Below are 23034 nucleotides of genomic sequence, written 5' to 3'. Positions count from 1 at the left end.
TGCACACTCAAGGTAGCACATTATATATGCTGGTGTGAACCTTGCATATCCAACTTAGCAGTATACTCTGAAGATCTTCATATATCAGCACATAGAACTTCTTGTTCTTATTTTATTTTATTTTTTTTACAGATTTATAGTATTCCATTAAAGTATGTACAGGTTGAGCGTCCCTCATCCAGAATTATAAAATCTGAATCTTTTTTAGCATCTACATGATGCCCAAAGGAAATGCTTATTGGAACATTACAGATTTTGGATTTTTGTATTAGGATTGCTCAACCTGTAAGTATAATGCAAATATTGAAAAATCTGAAATCCTAAACACTTCAAGTCCCAAGCATTTCAGTTTAGAGTCTTCTTACTGCTTTACTTGGATGGTTTCTTTATGAAACTGGAATATATGTGCTGACATTTTGTGAAATTTACCAGCATGGGGTCATTTTTACTGCTTTTGTGTGTCTTCACTGTATTTCCCCCTTGCGATGCTTCTGCTTCCCTGTAATCTGTCCCATCTTCTCCAGATTCCTTAGCTCTTGTGTAGATGAGAGATAGGTCTGCCACTTTATGGTGAGCTCTTTCTTACTGGAAATGTACTTTTGTTGCCTTTTTTCTAAAATCTGCTGCTCCTGGGTCTGCTTCTCTTTTCTTCCTTTCTATATAGCTTCTGCAGTGTTCTTAACTTTTTGGCAGAACTTAGACATTTTTTATGAATGTGTGGATTTTATGTGCCTTAGTTTTACAGAAAATGAAAGTTTTTTTTTTTTTTTAAACAATGTACCTTGTTTTTATATGATAAAGAGAGGGAAATTTCTTATTTAATTTTTAAATCGTTTTTCCCCCAAACACATAGTTTTTCAAGTGATCGTCTTGCTATGGCCTCTCAAAGTGCTAAGATTACAGGCATGAGCCACTGTGCCTGGCCAAATATCTCTCCCATACTGCCATCTTCTTAATAAGATTGTCTCTATTTTTAACCTTGCTTCTTTTCAAAAAAATGTAACGAGGCTTTAGTATATTTTCAGAAAATAGAAGACTTGTTAATAACAAAGAAAGGGATATCTATATAATATATATATAAATGAGATAAGATATATATATATATACACACACACACACATCATATATGTGATATAAATGGTTTGTCTCATCTTTTAAGCCTGGGATATAAAATGGTATAGTCAGTAGATATTAACAGAGTTATTGGTAGTGGCTGCTTGGAAGGCTGGGGTGGGTGATGTGTGCCTGGCGCTTGAGTTGTGGTGTATTTCAGATAGGTGCTATTCCTGCTCTGGCCTCTTGTCTAATAAATCATTGGTGCAGAGGTATATGCAGCAAACACTAGAGAAAACTCTAGTGTTTTCTCTCTTGCATAGACTTTTGTGATGTTGGCAGTAGAATTTGTTTTGCTTATATTCCTGTGCCTTCCTTAGTTTGGGAGTTAATTTATTTTATCAAGTGCCTGCTTAGTTTTAGTGTCTTGAATAAGACTTAGATAAGTGGTACTTTTGTTATCAATTGCTCAGGGGCTAAGTACATAAAAAATCTCTCTCAATGTAGATGGATGCACTGTAGTATTGCCATTTAGTCAACTTATTTGGGAGCAAAGTAAGTTACTAGTAAATCTGCCCTTTCTTTTTTTTTTTTTAGGTTAAAATGGGCTTATTGGTGGACCTGACAAATACTTCAAGGTTCTATGACAGAAATGACATAGAAAAAGAAGGAATCAAATATATAAAACTTCAGTGTAAAGGGTAAGTTACATATTGAGATTCTTTAATATTGAAACCTTTCATCACAATTTGTAATCTCTTTTTTCAAAAAAGCTTTTTCTATATTACTAGACATGGTGAGTGCCCTACCACTGAGAATACCGAGACCTTTATTCGTCTGTGTGAGCGCTTTAATGAAAGAAATCCACCTGAGCTTATAGGTATGTTTGGCTTTACTTTGCCACTGTTGAATATTTTATTTTGCAGTTAGGTTTCTGTTTTCTTGTTTGCAAATAAGTTGATATGACAGTTTTTTTCCCCTGTTTTAAATAATGACCAAGTAGTATTTATTAAAATGAGAGATTGAGTTTTGTGAATTATGTAATAAATGTATTTTCATAATTTTTACATTTGTCAAGATAAAGCCCTGATTTCCCCTCTTCAGGTATCATGTTGGGAAAGTCTGTCCTAAACACTACATATTTATTTTTTATACTTCTACATTTTATAATTTTACATTTTATACTGTATGTATTATTCTGAAACTTCATTTTTTTATTCAGTATTTCTGAGACGATGTATGATGATGTAATTGTAGTTCATTTTTGCTGCTATATAGTATTCTATTATACAGATACACTACAGTTTATTCTCTTGTTGATGCACAATTCCTTCATCAGATTTTTATTGATTGCTACTCTATCTATGCCAGGCATAGGCTCTTGGAACACATCAGTGAAGAAAACAGGAAAAAACATCCTACTCTTCCAGAGCTCATATTCTAGTGTGGGCTGGAGGCTGAGGGAAGGAGGGCAGGCAATAATAAATATAATAAGTAAATTTTCATAAAATGGCAGTTACTGAAAATGACATTTGAGTTATGTTCAGGTTTTTTTTTTTTTTTTTTTTTTTGCTTTTATAAACAATGCTGCTAGGAGTGGTCTTCTAGAATTTTTAAGGTTTGGTTTTAAATTTAATTTTTTTTTAATGAAAGAAAAATTATTTTTTGAGACAAAGTCTTGCTATATCACCCAGGCCGGAGTGCAGTGGTGCGATCTTGGCTCACTGCAGCCTTGAGCTCCTGGGCTCGAGTGGTCCTCTCTTCTCAGCTTCCTGAGTAGCTGGGATTACGGGCACACGCCACCGTCCCCCGCTATTTATTTTTATTTTTATTTTTATTTCTTGTAGAGACAGGGTCTCACTATGTTGCCCAGGCTTAGTTTGAACTCCTGGTGTCAAGTGATCCTCTTGCTATGGCCTCTCAAAGTGCTGAGATTACAGGCATGAGCCACCGTGCCTGGCCAACTTTGATTCTCTGTTATTTGTGTTGGTATATGGTTTAAATTGAGGATGCAATTTAAAGTTTCCTTTTTTTTTTTTTTTTTTGAGATGGAGTCCCACTCTGTTGCCCAGGCTGGAGTGCAGTGGAGTGATCTTGGCTCATTGCAACCTCTGCCTCCCAGGTTCAAGCGATTCTCCCACCTCAGTCCCCTGAGTTGCTGGGATTACAGGCGTACACCACCACACCCTGCTAATTTTTGTATTTATTTATTTATTTATTTTTGAGATGGAGTTTCACTCTTATTCCCCAGGCTGGAGTGCAACGGCATGCTCTCACTTCACCGCAACCTCCGCCTCCCGGGTTCAAGTGATCCTCTTGCCTCAGCCTCCCAAGTACCTGGGATTACAGGCATGTGCCACCATGCCCGGCTAATTTTGTATTTTTAGTAGAGATGGGGTTTCTCCATGTTGGTCAGGATGGTCTTGAACTCCCGACCTCAGGTGATCTGCCCGCCTCGGCTTCCCAAAGTGCTAGGATTACAGGTGTGAGCCACCATGCCCAGCTTACGTTTTGTATTTTTGGTAGAGATGGGGTTTCACCATGTTGGCCAGGCTGGTCTTGGACTCCTGGCCTTGGGTGATCTGCTTGCCTGCCTGGGCCTCCCAAAGTGCTGGGATTACAGACATGAACCACCGTGCCTGGCCAATTAAATGTTTTCTGCATAACCAGCCATTTGTTTCAGCGTAGTTTATTGAGTAGTTCTTTCTCTTCTTAGGACTAGATGATGTAAATTAGCTTCATATATCTACTCTTTGAAAATATTTCCTATTCATCTCATTTTAATTTTTTGGTAATATTTTAAAACTTTTTTTAATCAAATTTTTTATGTCTTGCTTGATTTTAAGTAGCTAATGTTTTTCCTTATTTAGATAATTGACAGAAAAACTGTTAGAAAGTTTGGGAATATATTGAGAACATAAGGTAAAAAAGAAGACATCAGCAACTTTCCTGGAAACAAGCAATGATTAGTTAGAAAATATGATTAGAAAATAGTCCCATTAATCTTAATAATATTGGCTATCACATACTGAACATTTCCTTCCTGCAGGTCTTTGTGTAAAACCTGTCACACACATTGTCTCATTTTCTTTTCATAGCAATTATATTAGGTAGATAGTATTGTTATGTCTCTATATTAGGTAGATAGTATTGTTATGTCCCTTAACTTGGAAAAGTTAAGACTGCTGAAGGGTAACTCACACAGCTAGTAAGGGCTAGAGCCTGGATTATATCCGAAGCAATCTGAGTTGCAAGTTCATGCTTAAAACTACCTCTGTCTTCTATAACAGAAGTATAAAACACCAAGGAATTGTTATTAATAAATGTAGATGGTCTTAAGGAAGAAAATATATTTAAATATTAAAATAAACATGAAGAAATGGAGAGGCATTACTTGTTTCCACATTAATTTCAAAGTTTTAATGTTATTCCAACAAAAATCCCAATGAAAATTAGGCAGAATTACTTTGAAATTAATTTGTAAAATCCTCCACCTCTATTAAGTCACTGAATATCACCAGGCACAGAAAAAAATAGTTTGGCAAATCAGACACGCAAGATTATGAGCAAGAAAAATTTGAAAAACAAGAGTAATGAGGAGATTTTTCTTTTCAGTCATTAAATCATATGGTAAAGCAATGGAACTAACAGCAGTAGTTCCTAGTGGTAAAGAGATGTTTTTAAATTAGAGAGGAAAGGTGTGATTTTTCACCAAATGGTGTTCCATTAGCCAACCACATAATAAGTGAATTTTAGGTGCATTAAATATTTTTAAAAGGATCAATAAGAATATAGGAGAAAATAGTCAATATTTATTTAATTCTGGAGTAAAGAAAGAAGGATATTCCACGTATATCACCAAAGACAGAATCCATAAATGAGTATTTTTCTTTTAGGAGTGCTCCTGGACTGCCTGCGTCAGAACCACCTGCAGATACTTGTTAGAAAAGTATGTTTTAGGGCCTATCCTGGACCTAGATAATCAAAATATCTAGGGATGAATGTTAGGAATCCAGATTTTTTTTTTTTTTTTTTAAAGAGACAGGGTCTTGCTATGTTGCCCACTTGGAGTGCAGTGGCTATTAATAGGCATGATTATAGCATACTACAGCCTTGAACTCCTGGCCTCAATTGATCCTCCTGCCTTGGCCTCCTGAGTTGCTAGGAGTACATGCACCCTTGCACTTTTGCCAGGAATCTAGATTTTCAAAAGAAAAGTGTTAGGTGTCTTTTATGCAGACTTAAATTTGAGAACTGCTGTTGGAATTTAAAGTGTGGTGCCTATTAATGATGATAGTAATAGCTAGTTTTTTGTTTTTTGTTTTGTTTTGTTTTGTTTTGTTTTTGAGGTAGGGCCTTGCTGTATTGCCCAGGCTAGAGTGCAGTGGTGTGACTTCGGCTCACTGCAACCTCTGTCTCCAGGGCTTAAGTGATTCTCCCACCTCAGCCTCCCAAGTAGCTGGGACCACAGGCATGCACCACCACACCCTGCTAATTTTTGTATTTTTTGTAGAGGCATGGTTTCACCATGTTGCCCAGGTTGGACTTGAACTCCTGGGTTCAAGCGATCTACCCACGTTGGCCTCCCAAAATGCTGGGATTACAGCTGTGAACCCTTATTTATTAATAAACTAGTATTAATAAATGCTTATTATTTGCTCAGTGGACTTGGGAAACTATAGATAAAGAAACTGAGTCTCAGAGAAGTTAAGTACTTTGCCCATGGTCATGCATCTAATAAGTAGCTGAGCCAGGTTTTTTCTTTTTTTTTGTCTTGTCACTGCTATACTAACATGGATAAGCCAGGTTTTTAATCCAGTTTCTGGCTTTAACGTTGAAATCTGTAATTAGTTGCTATGCTGGTTTCTAGTTGGCCACATAAAAGTGAAACATTTTCATGTTAAAAAAAAAAACAGGCCGGGCGCGGTGGCTCAAGCCTGTAATCCCAGCACTTTGGGAGGCCGAGACGGGCGGATCACGAGGTCAGGAGATCGAGACCATCCTGGCTAACACGGTGAAACCCCGTCTCTACTAAAAATACAAAAACTAGCCGGGCGAGGTGGCGGGCGCCTGTAGTCCCAGCTACTCAGGAGGCTGAGGCAGGAGAATGGCGTAAACCTGGGAGACGGAGCTTGCAGTGAGCTGAGATCCGGCCACTGCACTCCAGTCCGGGCGACAGAGCGAGACTCCGCCTCAAAAAAAAAAAAAAAAAAAAAAAAACACAACAGGTGGGTGTAGTGGCTCACTCTTATCTCAGCACTTTGGGAGGCCAAGATGGGAGGATCACTTGAAGCCGGGGGTTTGAGACCATCCTGGATAACAAAGTGAGACCCTGTCTCTGTAAATAAAAAAATTAGCTAAGTGTAGCAGTGTACTCCTGTAGTCCCTTAAGAGGCTGAGGTGGGAGGACTGCTTGGACCCAGGAGTTTGAGGCTGTAGTGAGGTATGATCACATCTGCACTCCAGCTTGGGCAATAGAGTGAGACTCTGTCTCTTAAAAAAAAAAAATTGGAGAGGAAAATGTTTGAGGGCAAAGAAAAAAACAAAACATAAAACAACAACAAAAGACATAACAGAAGGAAGGCAAAAAGATGTTGAACAGATTGGGGTCTGACTTGGTGGCATATACCTGTAATCCCAGCTACTTGAGAGGCTGAGGCAAGAGGATTGCTTGAGCCCAGGAGTTTGAGACTGGTCTGGGCAACATAGCAAAAAATCTGTCTTGAAAAAAGATTTTGACAAATTTGGAAAAATATCTGAAGCATATGTGACATAAAAAACTAATAGTCTTATTTATGAAGATATCTTATACACCAGTAGGTGAAAGAGGCATTCCTTAATAGAAAATTATGGAAAACAATGAAAGAGCAATTTACAGAATATGAAATACAAGAAACCAAGAAACATGAAAACATTGTTCTCACTTGCTAATGAGATACAAATTAAAATACATGCTGTTAGCTGCACTCCACATCAAATTGGCAAAGATTTAAAAAATTATATTTCTGAGAGCTCCTGGGGGACTTTGCCCTGCACCAGCTGGGAGTGGTGTCAGTTCAGTTCCAGACTTAACAAGGCCCTTGCACATGGCATGTTGGGGGCCCAGCCTAAAGTTCTTGTCACCTCCTCATGCGAAACCAGCCAGCCATCACTATCCTGGGTGGAGCCCCCCAGCATTGAGGTGGCCCTTGGCCACCCCTCCTCAGGGCCTCCAGGATAACTGAGTACCCCTCCCAGTGGCTTCCCCTTCCCCTCCCTGGGGCTGCCAGGGGCACGTCGCTCTGTGCCATGGACTGAGACCAGCTCCTGGTGACATAATGACCTGTTTGTTGGAAATGCCTTGTTGCCAGAGAAAGGAATCTTGGAACAAAACTATTTAGTTTAATTGAGAACTGGCCACAGGGTAACTTTAAAAAAAAATCAACTTATTAAGTTGGAGCACTGTAATAGCTCTTGCTGATTTAGCAACGATGTGTTTGCTAAACACATAATGTTATGTTTTATGAGGAAAAGGGATCATAAGCAAGAGTGATGACATTAAGTGGGTAAAAATAGCCTCGTGTTAGTGTCTGTTTCTACACGAGCCTTTGGGTTTTGTTCTCTTTGTCAGGTAAATGTTTGTTGCATACCCTGCTGCACAGAGAACCTCCCTGCATCTGTTTCTCTGTTCCTCTGTGGCTGACTCAATAAACTTTTCCTTCTTGGCCAAACAAAATTATAATGTCTGTTAGTGTCAAGGATTGGATAAAATGGGTGAATTCATACATTTTAGAGTGTTAATTGATAGTCTGTGCAGAGGACTCTGTGGAGAGAGAACATGGTGGTATTTCTCAAGATCCTTAAAAGCGTTTCTCTTGACTCATCAAGACCACGAACTTATTTTACAGAAGTAGTCAGAGATGGACATAAAGAGTTATGTGAAAGGAATTTCATCACAACTTCCTTGGTAACAAAAAAACAACCTGGAAACAACAATCATCAATGGTCAGTAAAATCATTAAGTAAAAGACAAAAGGAGCAGCCACCACTTGAACCCACTTACTCATCTTAGTACTGCTAAAAGTGGGACAGCCAAACATTGTGTGCTTCTTGATGTGTTATGAAAGAAAATACACAGTACCGTCTGTAAAATATTCTTACCTACAGTCTTAAAAGTGAATCTAATTATGTCTCTGGATTTAACTATCAATTTACAAGACATGCAGGAGATAAGAGAACAAGCTAATTGATACCATGAGGATGCAATCAGATAAATCCAGAATGTGGAACATTTCACAGAACAATGGCTAGGTTTTTCCATCATATTGATGGCATTTAAAAAAAGAGGGAATCAGGGACACTTGAGAGACATAACAAAAAATGCAATTTGTGGATATTGTTGGATCCTGGTTTGAAAAACTAACTTTGTCCCAACACTTTGGGAGGCCGAGGAGGGTGGATCACGAGGTCAGGAGATTGAGACCATCCTGACTAACGGTGAAACCCCATCTCTACTAAAAAAATACAAAACATTAGCCAGGTGTGGTGGCGGGTGCCTGTAGTCCCAGATACTCAGGGGGCTGAGGCAGGAGAATAGCATGAACCTGGGAGGTGGAGCTTGCAGTGAGCCGAGATTGCGCCACTGCACTCCAGCCTGGGCGACAGAGTGAGACTCTGTCTCAAAAAAAGAAAAAAAAAAATTTTTTTTAAGGTACTCGAGGAAATCTGAAAAGAAACTAGGCTCTAGATGACATTAAGGAATTTATAACTCTTCTTTTGGTATAATTATTGCATGGTAATCATATCATATGAAACCCAGAGTCCTTGTTAGAGATGTATACTAAAACATTTTTAGTGACGTATCTGTGATTTGCTCTAAAATACAATTAAAGGTCATGAAAATGCTAATTATCCTGATTTGATCATTATACATTGTAGACATGTTTTGAAATATCACACTCTACTCCATAAATATGTACGGTTATTGTGTATCAGTTAAATAAGAGCTGGGCCCAGTGGCACATGCCTGTAGTCCCAGCTACTTGGGAGCTAAGGTGGAAGGATTGCTTGAGCCTAGGAGTTGAAGTCCAGCCTGGACAACATAGCGAGACCTGGTCTATAAAAAACTTTTTAATATAATCATAATAAAGGCAAAAAAAAATTAATGCAGTTGTTCCTCAGATTCCTCGGGGGGTTTGGTTCTAGGATCCCCCTCAGATACCAAAATCCTCTGATGCTCAGTGCTCAAGTGCCTTGTATAAAATGGCATAGGATTTGCATATGACCTATGAATATCCTGCCCTTTTCTTTAAATCACCTCTAGGTATTACTTATAATACCTAATACAGTGTAAGTGCTATGTGAACAGTTACTATACTGTATTTTTAAATTTGTATTATTTTTTAGTTTTTTTTTTTTTTTTTTTTTTTTTACTGAGCTTTTCCCCAAATATTTTTAATACAGATATAGGAAGGCCAATTGTACTCCAAAAATATTATTAAGGGTGGAGGATGAAAAAAAATCGGCAAAATGATAGTTACCAAAGCTGGATAATGGATACATGGGGTTTCATTTTTCTATTCTCACTACTTTGGATGTGTCTGCAAATTTCCATAGTAAAAATAATTTGAGAGTACTGCCCCAGAGAAGCTAACAATATGGTAAAAATCGAAAACATCTGGTTCTAAGGGTTTCAGATAAGGGACTATGAAGCTGTAGTTACTGCTAAGGATTAGAAAAGGTTTCAAGCTTCTGTGTGTTTCAAGAACTTTGTATTTCCACCAAGCCTACAACATTAGCCCACAGCTTCACCAGTTATCAACTGATAACTGAATCAGTTGTCAACTGTAATTGATAAATTAACAATTATATTAGCTAATCCAAGATTACTTTTTTTTTTAAAGACCAGGTGTCACTATGTTACCCAGGCTGGGGTTTTTTTTAAAACCAAGACAGCGTTGAAAAGAAACCTGAGTCTAACTTTTACCACATCACAAATGTTTACTACTGGTCACAAATACTGATCAGCAAGAGTTTGTGCAAGGCTGATACAAATCTCTTTTCTGAAACTAAAAATAAATGAAAGTACTATAAAAGCAGGACAATGTTTTCAGATCCTAAGACTACTTAAGCTTGATTCTTTAATGTTTTTTATTTAAATAGGTGTTATCAGCAATCAGTTCTGAGACCAGTTCCTGTTATTGTCTCTACAGTAATATTATAAGAAATAACTGGCAATACATCCTGTGCTCCAAAATTTGGCAGGGCCCAAAGCAAATGTTTCCACTTCAATCCACGTGAACAGAATCACTGCTGGGAATATAAAACAAGTTATATCTATATCACTAGGTTCTATAAATTTTATAACCTGTAAACACTCAAAACAATTAGATTTTTTTCTTATCAGTTTTTCTAAGAATACAACTGCACAATTTATAACAAGGATGAATTTGTTTTCCTAAACCTGGAGTATGAATCTTTCTAAAATCATGACCTCTAATGCCAGAGATTAAAATTGCTTGACTGCCCTTCTTTGAATTCATTAAGCATATTTAGCGTTTACTCCTATAATGGCTTCTCTCAAATGAGAAAACACTTTTGTGAGTTGTTTTTAATTATTCAGATAAAGGCCTCAGTATTACCTTAAGCTGTGTAGGTTCTAGTCATACACCTCAGTATATGAGTATATATGTGTGACTGTTACATATATTCATGTAAATATATGAATATATGCACACAGACCCTTAGTATATTTCATGTATATCCCATAATATTGTTCTATTATATAATAGCTGCATACTGTACCATATAAATAACCTGCTTTTTTCAAAACAAAAAATATAGTATAGTAACTGTTCACATAGCACTTACATTGTATTAGGTATCATAAGTAATACCTAGAGGTGATTTAAAGAAAAGGGCAGGATGTTTATAGGTCATATACAAATACTATGCCATTTTATACAAGGCACTTGAGCATTGAGCATCAGAGGATTTTGGTATCTGAGGGGGAGTTCTAGAACCAATCCTCTGAGGAGTCTGAGGAACAAATGCATTAAATTATTTTTGCCTTTATTATTATTATATTAAATAATTTTTTAGAGACCAGGTCTTGCTATGTTGTTCAGGCTGGACTTCAACTTCATCCCACAAATTGTGACAATTAAAATTGTCTCTAGACATTGCAAAATGTCCCCTGGGGGGCAAAATCTTCCTCAGTTAAGAACTACTGAACCCTGGGTGCAGTGGCTCACGCCTGTAATCCCAGCACTTTGGGAAGCGGAGGTGGGTGGATCACCTGAGGTCAGAGTTTGAGACCAGCCTGACCAACATGGTGAAATCCTGCCTCTACTAAAAATACAAAATTAACCGGGCGTGGTGGTGCATGCCTGTAATCCCAGCTACTCAGGAGGCTGAGGTAGAGGTTGTAGTGAGCCGAGATTGCTCCATTGCACTGGGCAACAAGAACAAAACTCCATCTCAAAAAAAACAAAACAAAACAAAAAATACCAAAACAACTACTGACCTAATTAGACTGATCAGATAATTAGGATTTTAAGCATTAAAAAATTTAGCTAGCTAGTGAGATAGAAATAAAATTGTGGGCCAGGTGTGGTGGCTCATGCCTGCAATCCCAGAAGATCAAGAACAAGGATCTCTTGAGCCCAGGAGTTCAAGACCAGCCTTGGCAACATAGAGAGACCCTGTCTGTACGCCCCCCCCACCCCCCAAAATAGTATATGTTGAGATCAGGCTTTATTTAAAAAGATACATTGTCACCAGCCCTTTATAAACTGCCCCTAGCATGTATAGCTATAGCTGATCTCTCTGTCCATTTGTTGGGGAGTTTCTTTCCTAGTTTGATTGTAAATGCCATATACATTTATTTCATCATATTAGCTTGCCTAGAAAAATTTGAATAGAAGTTGCCTTGAAATAGTTAATTGTGAGCTAATATTTAGTTAAAAACTGAGGCTTACTTACCACTAGATGGACCCATTCTCATGATGAAGAAAACTGAAAATTGCTTTAAAAAAATACTGAAGACATATCTAAGCTTGTAGTATACCTAATTAATGGATTTTTTTTATATCAAATACGTAATCTCCCACATTTTTCTATAGAGGTTTGTTATGATGGTTTTGTAACTTTATAACCCTATCTGTAAATGTTTTAATGTATAACTGAACCATTAGACTAAGACTCTGTGTATTTGCATATAAAGAATATTAAAAGGAAAATGATACTTTCCTAAATTACATATCTTCACATGCGTATTAGCTAATTGACAATTATTCTTACATTTCCTATTCATAAAAATATTTAATCTTGCAAGAGTAAAAATTGGATACAAAAACAGTAGCTTAGGTGAGAAACATCAAAAGTTGAAATATTTGTTGCTTGAATTGGTCTGAAATAGAAGATAGTAAGGAAATTTACATGTTGGATTAAGACACATGAATACAAAAATGCATTTGCAGCGCACATCTTTGTGTGGCTTTTTTGAAGCACTTTTTCTTACAAAGTAATGGAGATAATGGAATTTATAGATTTTCTTGGTCATAGCTATTTATTTCTAAGTAATGTCTTTCAGTTCAAGACTGATCTCTCTATTTTTTATCTTCTTCCTTCAGAAACTTCATTTCACTTATATTGTTTCTATTATTGTCAAGCTTTGTGGTTTAACTAGGTTCTTGTCCTGAGCCTGTAAACATACCTAAACTTGTTAAATAATCCCCTCCCGCTAAAAAAAAACCCCATACACTTCTTTCTGTTTTGCATTCCCTCTTCCTTTCTCAGCCGACTTTTTAAAAGAATCTATACTTAAATCCATTTATTCCTATCCACTTTGTTGCAGTTTGGTGTCCTCCCTCAGCACTGTTTTTTGTTTGTTTGCCTTTTAAGACTGTGTCTCACTCAGTCATCCGGGCTAGAGTGCAGTGGTGTAATCATAGCTCACTGTATCCTCAACCTCCTGGTCTCAAGCAATCCTCCCACCTCAACTTCCTGAGTAGCTGGGACGACAGGCACTTGCCACCATGCCTGGCTATTTTTTAAATTTTATTTTTTGTAGAGATAGGGTCATACTCTATTGTCCAGGCTGGTCTTGAACTCCTGGCCTCAAGTGATATTCCCGCCTTGGCCTCCTAAAGTGGCAGGGATTACAGGCGTGAGCTACTGCACCTGGCTAGCACTCTTAATCAAATAGTGATTTTCCATTCTAATCATTATGTGACATTTAAACACTCATATCTTAGAAAAGTTCCCTTACTTGGCGTACATGACCCTGTGTTTTTGTTCTTTGAAGCCCATCATGGTTCATTCTCAGTCTTTTTTTGAGATGATGTCTCACTCTGTCGCCCAGGCTAGAGTGCAGTGGCATGATCTCAGCTCACTGCAGCCTCTGCCTCCTGGGCTCACGCGATTTTCCTGCCGCAGCCTCCTGAGTAGCTGGGATTACAGGCCACCGCCACTAACTTCAGTTAATTTTTATATTTTTAGTGGAGATGGGGTTTCTCCGTTTTGGCCAGGCTGGTTTTGAACTCCTGGCCTCAAGTGATCCACCAGCCTCAGCCTCCCAAAGTGCTGGGATTATAGGCCAGAGCTGTAATACAGCTGTAATCAGCTGCAATCAGGAGTGGTTTTTTAAACTCTGGTAATTTTATTGCCATGCTTAAAATTCTTCACTATATCTCCATTGCCTTTATACTCTTTAGTATGTTTCACAAGTTTTTTCAGGATTTTGACCCTTTCATTCTCTCCAACTGCATTTGGCATTTCTTACCACACCTCATATTCCAGCCATTCTGATTTATTTATAATTTGCCATATGTGCTTTTTTGATGAATATATTTACATTTGCACAGATTGTTCCTACTGTCTGCAGTTCCATTGTATAAATATCCTTGTTTATTGAGGGTTGGTCAATGACTAAGGTTTTTATTCTAAATATTAATGGTTATCTTATTATACCAGGAATGTAGAAATTGGTGATTTGGCTCAATTGATAGTTTTCAAAAAATTTTTAAGAGTAACATGTTTTGTGGTGGGCAGGCCTATGCAAACCTATCCCCAAAGTCCAAGGAAGCAAAGAAACCAAAGAAAGAGGCTGACAAATCCGATTTCTTAGAAAGAGATATTTAATAGGGACTTAAAAAGAAACCAAGCCTGCATCTCAGGTGGCAGTGAGATAAGATGGTGGATCCCCAACATTACTCCCAAGAGCCAGGGCTTATATACCTTAGGAAACAGGTGATTGAGAAGGGATAAGTAGAACAAGTAAGTACAATCACATCAAGGTTGTTTTTACCCATGGACGAGATTTATAGTTGGGACATGCTCTTACACAAAGAACAGAAGATAAACTAGAAATCTTAGAGGCCTTCCCGGAACTGGGGTTAATCAGAAGTCAACACGGGCAGATTAGCATCCAAGATGGAGTTGCTTTGGCCTTCACCTAGCAAAAGCTTTTTTTGGAAAGAACTCCTACCATAATAAACAAATGAGATTAAAGTGATTTTTTTGGCATGTATTTTTAAATGTATCAAATGTATAATCTGGATTTTTGATAAAGTTCATTGCTGAGAACAAGGCCATATTGATGAACACAAACATTTGGATGATGTTATTAATACAAACTGCAGACTTATACCAGCATCTCACTTTAGCATCTAGCTAAAAAAATCAACATATTGAGGTATAATTTTATATAAAACAGCATTCATTTACATTGTACAATCTGATGATTTATTTTAATTTTTGAGACAGTGTCTCACTCTCACCCAGGTGGGATTGTAGTGATGCCATCGTGGCTCACTGCACCCTCCACCTCCTGGACTCAAGCCATCCTCCCCTCTCAGCCTCCTGAGTAGCTGGGACTACAGGCACTGGGACTACAGGCACACACCACCATGCATGGCGAATTTTTGTATTTTTTCTAGAGACAGGGTTTTACCGTGTTGCCCAGGCTGGTCCTGAACTTCTGGGCTCAAGTTATTTACCCAGCTTGGCTTCCCAAAGTGCTGGTATCACAGGTGTGAGCCACCGGCCTAGAAGAGTCTGAGGTTTGATAGATGTAGATACTGGTAAAACCACAGTATGAGGGTTCCAGTTCCTCTGCATCCTCAGGAACACTTGATAGGGGGTCACTCTTTTCAATTTTAGCTATTTGAATGAATGTATACTAGGATCTCATTGTGGTTTTAACTTGCATTTTCCTGACAATTGATGATGTTAAGCAACTTATGTGCTTTGTGGTCTTACATATTTTATGAAGTTCAGATCTTTTGCCCAGGTTAAAAAAAAATTGAGTTATCTTATTGAACTGTAACGGTTCTTTAAAAACATTTTTTTTTTGTATCAGCAAATATTGCCTGACAAAATAGTTCTTTATATATTCCAGATGTAAGTCCTTTGCCAGATGTATGTGTTACAATTGTTTTCTGTGGCTGGCCTTTTGGTTTCTTTATTTAAATTTAAATTTTAGATTCAGTGGGTAACATGAGCAGGTTAAGACCCCACCCATCGGATCATCTGGAACTTCTCTCCGGCGACGAGAGACAAGAAACGAGAGACTGACTGGAAATCCTCTCGGTCAAGGTCCAAACCTAAAAGACTCACTGGCACAGACATGTTATAAGGGTATATTGTGAGAGGCAGCAGTTTGGGCGTCTGTTGGTTTTATTACCCAGATAGTGAGCATAGTACCCAATAGGGAGTTTTTCAGCCCTTGCCCTTATTCCTGTCTTCCTCCTGTTGGAGTCCCCAGTGTCTGTTGTTCTGTCTTTATGTCTGTGTGTACCCAGAGTTTAGCTCCAGCTTATAAGTGAGAACATGTGATATGTGGTTTTCTGTTTCTGCATTAATTCACTTGGGATAATGGCCTCCAGCTGCATCCATGTTACTGTGAGGGATGTGATTTCATTCTTTTTTATGGCTGCGTAGTATTCCATGGTATATATGTACTACATTTTGTTTACCCAGTCCACCATTGATGGACACCTAGGTTAATTCCATGTCTTTGCTATTGTAGATAGTGCTGTGGTAAGCATAGAAGTGCAGGTATCTTTTTGGTAGAATTTTCCTTTGGGTATATTTCCAATAACGGGATTGTGAGTCAAATGGTAGTTCTGTTTTTAGTTCTTTGCAAAATCTCCAAATTGCTTTCCACAGTGACTAAACTAACTTACATTCACCCCAACAGTGTATAAGCATTCCCTTTTCTTTGCAGCCTCTCCAGCATCTGTTATTCTTTGACTTTTTAGTAATAGTCATTCTGACTGGTGTGAGATGGTATCTCACTGTGGTTTTTATTTGCATGTCCATGGTAAGTGATGGTGAGCATTTTTTCATTTTTGTTGGCCACTTGTATGTCTTCTTTTGATAACTGTCTGTTTATGTCCTTTTCCCACTTTTTAATGGGGTTATTTGCTTTTTGCTTGTTGAATTATATAGATTCTGGATATTAGTCCTTTTTCAGATACACAGTCTGTGAATATTTTCTCCCATTCTTAGGTTGTCTTTTTACTCTGTTGATAGTTTATTTTGCTGTGCAGAAGCTCTTTAACTTAATTATGTCCCACTTGTCAATTTCTGTTTTTGAGGACTTAGACATAAATTCTTTGCCTCGGCTGCTGTCCACAAGGATATTTCCTAGGTTTTCTTCCAGGCTTTTTATGGTTTGCAGTCTTACATTTAAGTCTTTAACCCATCTTGAGCTTTTTTTTTTTTTTGCATGCGGTGATAAGTAGGGGTCCAGTTTAAGTCTTCTGCATATGGTTAGCCAGTTTTCCTAGCCCAGTTTATTGAATGGGGTGCCCTTTTCCCATTGCTTATTTTTGTTGACTTTGTTGAAGATTGGTTAGTTGTAGGTATGTGGCTTTATTTCTGGGTTCTCTATTCTATTCCATTTGTCTATGTGTCTATTTTTGTAGGAGTACCATGCTCTTTTTGGTTACTGTAGCCTTATTAGTACAGTTTGCGATTGGTTGTAATGTGATGCCTTCATCTTTGTCCTTTTTGGTTAGGATTGCTGTGGCTATTTGGGTTTTTTTTTTTTTTTGGTTCCATATTTTATAATAGTTTTTTTCTTCTGTGAAAGAAAAATGCTGTTGCTAATTTGACAGGAATGGGGTTGGATCTGTAGATTGCTTTGGGCAATATGGACATTTTAACAATATTGATTCTTTCAATCCATGAACATGGAATTTTTTTTATTTGTGTTGTCTGTGATTTCTTTCTGCAGTGTTTTGTAGTTCTCCTTATACAGATCTTTCACCTCCTTGGTTGGATATAGTCTTAGGTATTTTATTTTTTTGTGTCGCTATTGTAAATGGAATCGTGTTCTTCATTTGGCTCTCAGCTTGAACATCATTGGTTTATAGAAATGCTATTGACTTTTGTATGTTGATTTTGTATTCTGAAAATTTACTGAAATAGAGAACATTTGATGTCGTATCTTCCTATTTGGATGCCTTTTATTTCTTTCTTTTGCCTGATTGCTCTTGCTAGGACTTCTAGTACTATGCTGGATAGGAGTGGTGAAAGTGGGCATCCTTGTCAGGTTCGTTTTCTTAAGGGGATTGGTTCCAGCTTTTGTCTGTTCAGTATTATGTTGGCTGTGGGTTTAGCATAGATGGCTCTTATTATTTTGAGGTATGTTCTTAAGTGTGTAGTTTGTTTAGGATTTTTATCATGCAGGAATGTTGGATTTTGTCAAATGCTTGTTTTGCATCTATTGAGATGATCATGTGGTTTTAGTTTTGAATTCTGTTTATGTGTTGAATCATACTTACTGATTTGCATATGTTGAACCAACACTGCAACCCAGGAACAAAGTTTGCTTGAAGCAGTGAATTAACTTTTTGATGTGGTGCTGGATTTGGTTTGCCAGTATTGTTTTGAGGATTTTTGTGTCTGTGTTTATCTGGGATATTGACCTATAGCATTTTTTTTTGTTGTGTTTTTGCCAGATTTTGGTATCACAATATGCTAGTTTTGTAGAATGAATTAGGAAGGGGTCCCTTCTCTTCAATTTTTGGGGATCGTTTCAGCAGGATTGGTACCAGCTCTTTGTAAGTCTGGTAGAATTGGGCTGGGAATCCATCTGGTCTAGGGCCTTTTTTTTTTTGAAACAGTTTCACTCTATTGGCCAGGCTGGAGTGCAGTGCTGCAATCTTAGCTCACTGCAACCTCTGTCTTCTGTGTTCCAGCAATTCTCATGCTTCAGCCTCCTGATTAGCTGGGATTACAGGTGTGTGCCACCATGCCTGGCTAGTTTTTGTATTTTTAGTAGAGACAGGGTTTCGTCGTGTTGGCCTGGTGGTCTTGAATTCCTGGCCTCAGTGATCTGCCTGCCTCAGCCTCCCAAAGTGTTGGGATTATAGGTTTGAGCCACTGTGCCTGACCAGGGCTTTTTTGGGGTTGGTAGGTTTTTTATAACTGGCTTAATTTTGGAGTTCATTATTAGCTTGTTCAGGGTTTCAGTTTCTTCCTTCTTCAGTTGTGAAGTTGTATGTTTCCAGGAATTTATTCATTTTCTCTAGATTTTCTAGTTTGTGTGCATAGACGTATTCAGAATAGTCTGAGAATCTTTTGTATTTCGGTGGGGTTGGTTATAATGTCACTGTTGTCATTTTAGATTCTGCTTATTTGGATCTTCTCTCTGTTTTTTTTCTTTGTTAATCCAGCTAATGGCCTGTTGATCTTGTTTATCTTTTCCAAGAAACAACTTTTCATTTCACTATATAGTTTTCTTTGTATGGCTTTTTGGGTCTCAATTTCTTTTTGCTCTGCTCTGATTTTAGTTATTTCTTTTCTCCTGCTAATTTTGGGATTTGTTTGTTTTTGTTCTTCTAGCTCCTTTAGATGTGATATTAGATAGTTTGAGATCTACTTTTCTTTTCTTTTTCTTTTTGGTGACAGGATCTCACTCTGTCAGCCAGGCTAGAGGTCAGTAGCATGATCATAGCTCACAGCAGCCTCAAGCTCCGGGGCTCAAACAGTCTTCCTGCCCTAGCCTGAGTAGCTAGGATTACAGGTGCATGCCATCACACCTGGCTGATTTTCAATTTTTTTTTTTTTTTGTAGAGATGGGGTCTTGCTTTATTGCCCACGCTGGTCTTGAACTCCTCGGCTCAGGTGATCCTCCTGCCTTGGCCTCCCAAAATGCTGGGATTGCAAGTATGAGCCACCATGCCCAGGCATTTCTATCTTCTTCTTTTTATTTTATTTTTTGAGATAGGGTCTTACTTTATCCCCAGGATGGAGTTCAGAGGCACAATCTCGGCTCACTGCAGCCTTGACCTCCTGGGTTCAAGCAATCCTCCCACCTCGGCACTCCCCCAGTAGCTGGGACTACAGGCACGTGCCACTATACCTGGCTTATTACTTTCTTTCTTTTTTTTGCAATTTTTTTTAGAGATGGGGGTCTTGCTATGTTGCCCAGGCTGGTTTCGAACTCCAGACCTCAAGCCATCTGCTTGGCCTCCCAGAGGGCAAGAATTACAGACATGAGCCACTGCCTCCAGCCATTTCTATCTTCTTGATGTAGGCATTTAGTACTGTGAATTTTCCTCTCAACACTAATTTTGCTGCATATCAGAGATTTTGGTATGTTTTACCTCTGCTTTCATTTGTTTTCAAATAATTTTTTGTTTTCTTTCTTAATTTCGTTGTTTGTCCAAAAGTCATTCAGGAGGAAGTTGTTTCGTTTCCATGTAATTGTGTGGTTTTGAGAGTTTATCTTGGTATTAATTTCAATTTTTATTTCACTGTGGTTCAAGCACATACTTGGCATGATTTAGATTTTTTTAAATAAATTTATTGAGACTTGCTTTATTATCCATCTGGAAGTTCTTGTTTTATGAATCTGCATGCTACAATATTGGGTGTATATACATTTAGGATAGTTAAGTCTTGTTGAATTGAACTTATTATTATTATATAATGATCTTTGTCCTTTTTTATTGCTCTTGGTTTAATGTTTATTTATCTGAAATAAGACTAGTAACCCCTGCTCTTTTTTGTTTTTCATTTGCATGACAGATCTTTCTCCATTCCTTTACTTTGAAGCTGGGCGTATGAGTTGGTTTCTTGAAGACAGCAGAAAGTTGGTTCTTCTTCTTTTTTTTTTTTTAAATTCAATTTGCCACCCTGTGTCTTTTAAGTGGAGTGTTTAGACTGCTTACATTCAAGGTTAATGATAACTGAGATTTTTTTCCAGTGGTGGTGCTGTTGGCTGGTTGCTTTGTAGCCTTGATTGTGTAATTGTTTACAGGGTCTGTGGGCTGTGTACTTACATGTATTTTTGTGGTAGCAGATACTGTTTTTGTTTCCATGTTTAGAACTCCCATAAGTATCTCTTGTAAGGCCAGTCTAGTGGTAACAAATTCCCTTAGCAATTGCTTGTCCCACAAAGATTTTATTTCTCCTTTGCTTATAAAGCTTAATTTGGTGGAATATGGAATTCTTGGCTTGAATTTCTCCTAGGATGCTAAATATAGGTCCCTAGTCTCTTCTGGCTTGTAAGATTTCTACTGAGAAGTCTGCTATTAGCCTGATGAGGTTCCCTTTGTAAACTCTTTTTCTAGTTGCCTTTAAGAGTTTTTCTTTTACATTGACCTTGGAAAGTCTGATGACTGTTATAGTACCTCACAGGGGTTTTCTGAATTTCTTATATTAGCATGTTGACCTGTCTAGCAACTTTGGAGACATTTTTGTGGATTATTTCCTCAAATATGTTTTTCATGGTGCTTATTCTCTCTTCTCAGGAATACCAGTGGGTTGTAGGTTTGGTCACTTTATATAATCCCATTATTTCTCAGAGGCTTTGTTCATTTGTTGAAGATTCTTTTTCTTTATTTTTGTCTGACTCAGTTGCTTCAAAGGATTGGTCTTCAAGCTCTGAGATTCTTTCCTCTGCTTGGTTTAGTCTGTTGTTAATCATCTCTTATAAGGCCAGTTGTTAAGGTTTTTAATTGTATTTTGAAATTCCTGTGGTGAATTGAATTTCAGATTGGTTCTTCCTTAGTATACCTATGTTCTATTTCAAATCTTGGATTGTTTTTCTGGTCTCCTTGGATTGGGTTTCAACCTTCTTTGGGTCTTGTTGAGCTTCCGTGCCATCCATATTCTGAATTCTGTGTCTGTAATTTCAGACATTTTCTTCTGGTTGGGATCCATTGCTAGGGAGTATATGTAGTCCTTTGGAAATAACAAAACACTCTCACTTTTTGAATTGCCAGAGTTCTTGCACTGATTTCTTCTCATCTGAGGGAACTGGTGCTTCTTTTTCTTTTTGTATTTGCTGTTGATTGAATGGGGGGTTTTGTTTTTATATTCTTTTGTCCCTTGAGAGTTTGACGGTGGTGTATATTGTGTATAGTCAGTTGGCTTCATTTCTGGGTACTTTCAGAGGGCCAAGGGTCTGTATGGGTTCCTGGGTTGTAGATAGGTTTCTGTGAGGGTTTCACAGGCTTTGCATGTTAAAGCAGTGTATTTTTGTTTGGTGGTGGAATTCAAGCTGCAGCTGGTGCTTGCATGTTAGGGCAGGTGGGCTCTTACACAGCTGCGCACGCCCTCTTTGTATTTCACTGTATCCTCAGCAGTGCTCTGGAGAGATACCACTTTCTCTCCACGTCTGTTCTTAAGCCTTGGTGGTATCCCCCTCAATACTGGCACTGTCTCACGTTTCCTTTGCTCTGTGTGGGGCTTTGGTGGGCTTCTCTTCCTGCTCCCTTAGGTATGATTCAAGCCAAGGGTTAGGCCACCAGGAGACCTGAAACTCCTTAGGGACCTACCAGTCCCCTGTGCTTCTCAGTCAGAGTGGGTTGTGGGTACGTCTGCAGGTGGTCTGATAATGCAGTGGGTCAAGCAAGGGTGGTGGGTCCTCAGGCAGGGAAGTGGCACTGTGTGTGTGTAGCCAGTATAATGACTATGGCCTGGGGTTTGCAGCCCAGCAGATGGCTGTGTGGCCCTCACAACTTGCACTCCCCCGACCTGGCTGGTCTCTCTCTGATGTCTGTCCCAGGAGCAGGCACAACTGGACGGGCCTGCGTGCCCAGTTTTTTGAGCCATTTCAGATGTTCCAGGCCATGGGGCTTCCTGGGGAAGAAACCTTGGCTGGCTGTCAGGCCACACCTATCCTGGACTGGTCTTCTGAAGAGAGGGATGCCTAGTTTCCAGGCCACGCTCTTCTCTGTGTTCTGAGAGTGAGGGCTCCTTTCCTGCCCAAGCTCAGGCTGCAGATCTCAGCTTAATACTCCTGGGCAGTGTGCCTGAGTCCTGGGGAGTTGGGACCAGGCCTGCACATTTGTCCTCCGGCCCCTTGGGATCAGGGACTGACTGTGCTGGGAGTGATAAATTGCTCCCAGGCTGCCAGCAGAACACTCAGGCAGGGAAGTAGAGGCTGTTCTATCAGCACCCTCTTGTGGGAGCAGCCAGGCAGGCAGTCTTGGAAGAGCTGGCAGGCAAAGGGGCATGTGGATCAGATACACTTCGGTCGTATGGCAGTGTCAGTCTTACTCTCTTTGCCCAGCAGATAGCAGGACCTACAGCCACTCAGTACAAGCTGGAGAGCCTTGGAGGATGGGTGGTGGTGTTTTGCTGCAGCTGCACTGTGGTCTATGGGGTTCATGGCTACAATCTTGTAGCTAGGATCCCAGAGGACCACGGTGGGAGTGTGGTGCCCCAGGGTTCCTTCTCTCAGCCCTCCCTTAGGTCCAGACCGGAACTGGGGGCCAGTCCTGGTGCCTAGTTACTCCAAGCAGTCTGCCTCGCTTCCTCCCTCTTCAAACACTGTGTCTGCATTGCCTCTCTATTGGCTTTCAGTGTTTTCTCTCAAAATATCTGTTCAAAGTTGCAGGATTTTTATTGTCAAGTTTTTGGTGGTTCAGAGTTTGGTGGCCTACTTGATACTTTGGTTCCTTTTCATGGAAGAGGCGTTTTGCAGCTGTAGGTAGTTGGCCATCTTGCCCAGAACTCCTTTTTTTTTTCTTAATGATG

At 38.9% G+C, this 23034-nt stretch overlaps 1 protein-coding gene across 3 annotated transcripts in view; it reads left to right on the top strand.

Moving 5' to 3' along the window:
• The window catches only part of RNGTT (RNA guanylyltransferase and 5'-phosphatase), a 332775-nt gene that overhangs the window by 26019 nt on the left and 283722 nt on the right, over nt 1–23034 (top strand). For all 3 annotated transcript variants that reach the window (XM_033234571.1, XM_033234572.1, XM_033234573.1), the window contains exons 3-4: nt 1651–1754; nt 1845–1933. In XM_033234571.1, coding sequence (XP_033090462.1) covers nt 1651–1754; nt 1845–1933 — 193 coding nt within the window. The remainder of the gene's footprint in view (nt 1–1650; nt 1755–1844; nt 1934–23034) is intronic.

Source organism: Trachypithecus francoisi, unplaced genomic scaffold (assembly GCF_009764315.1).
Source record: "Trachypithecus francoisi isolate TF-2019V2 unplaced genomic scaffold, Tfra_2.0 Lachesis_group15, whole genome shotgun sequence".
In the NCBI taxonomy this organism is placed as follows: domain Eukaryota; kingdom Metazoa; phylum Chordata; class Mammalia; order Primates; family Cercopithecidae; genus Trachypithecus; species Trachypithecus francoisi.
The sequence above is the reverse complement of the archived record's forward strand: the minus strand, read 5'-3'. Positions and strand labels throughout refer to the sequence as shown.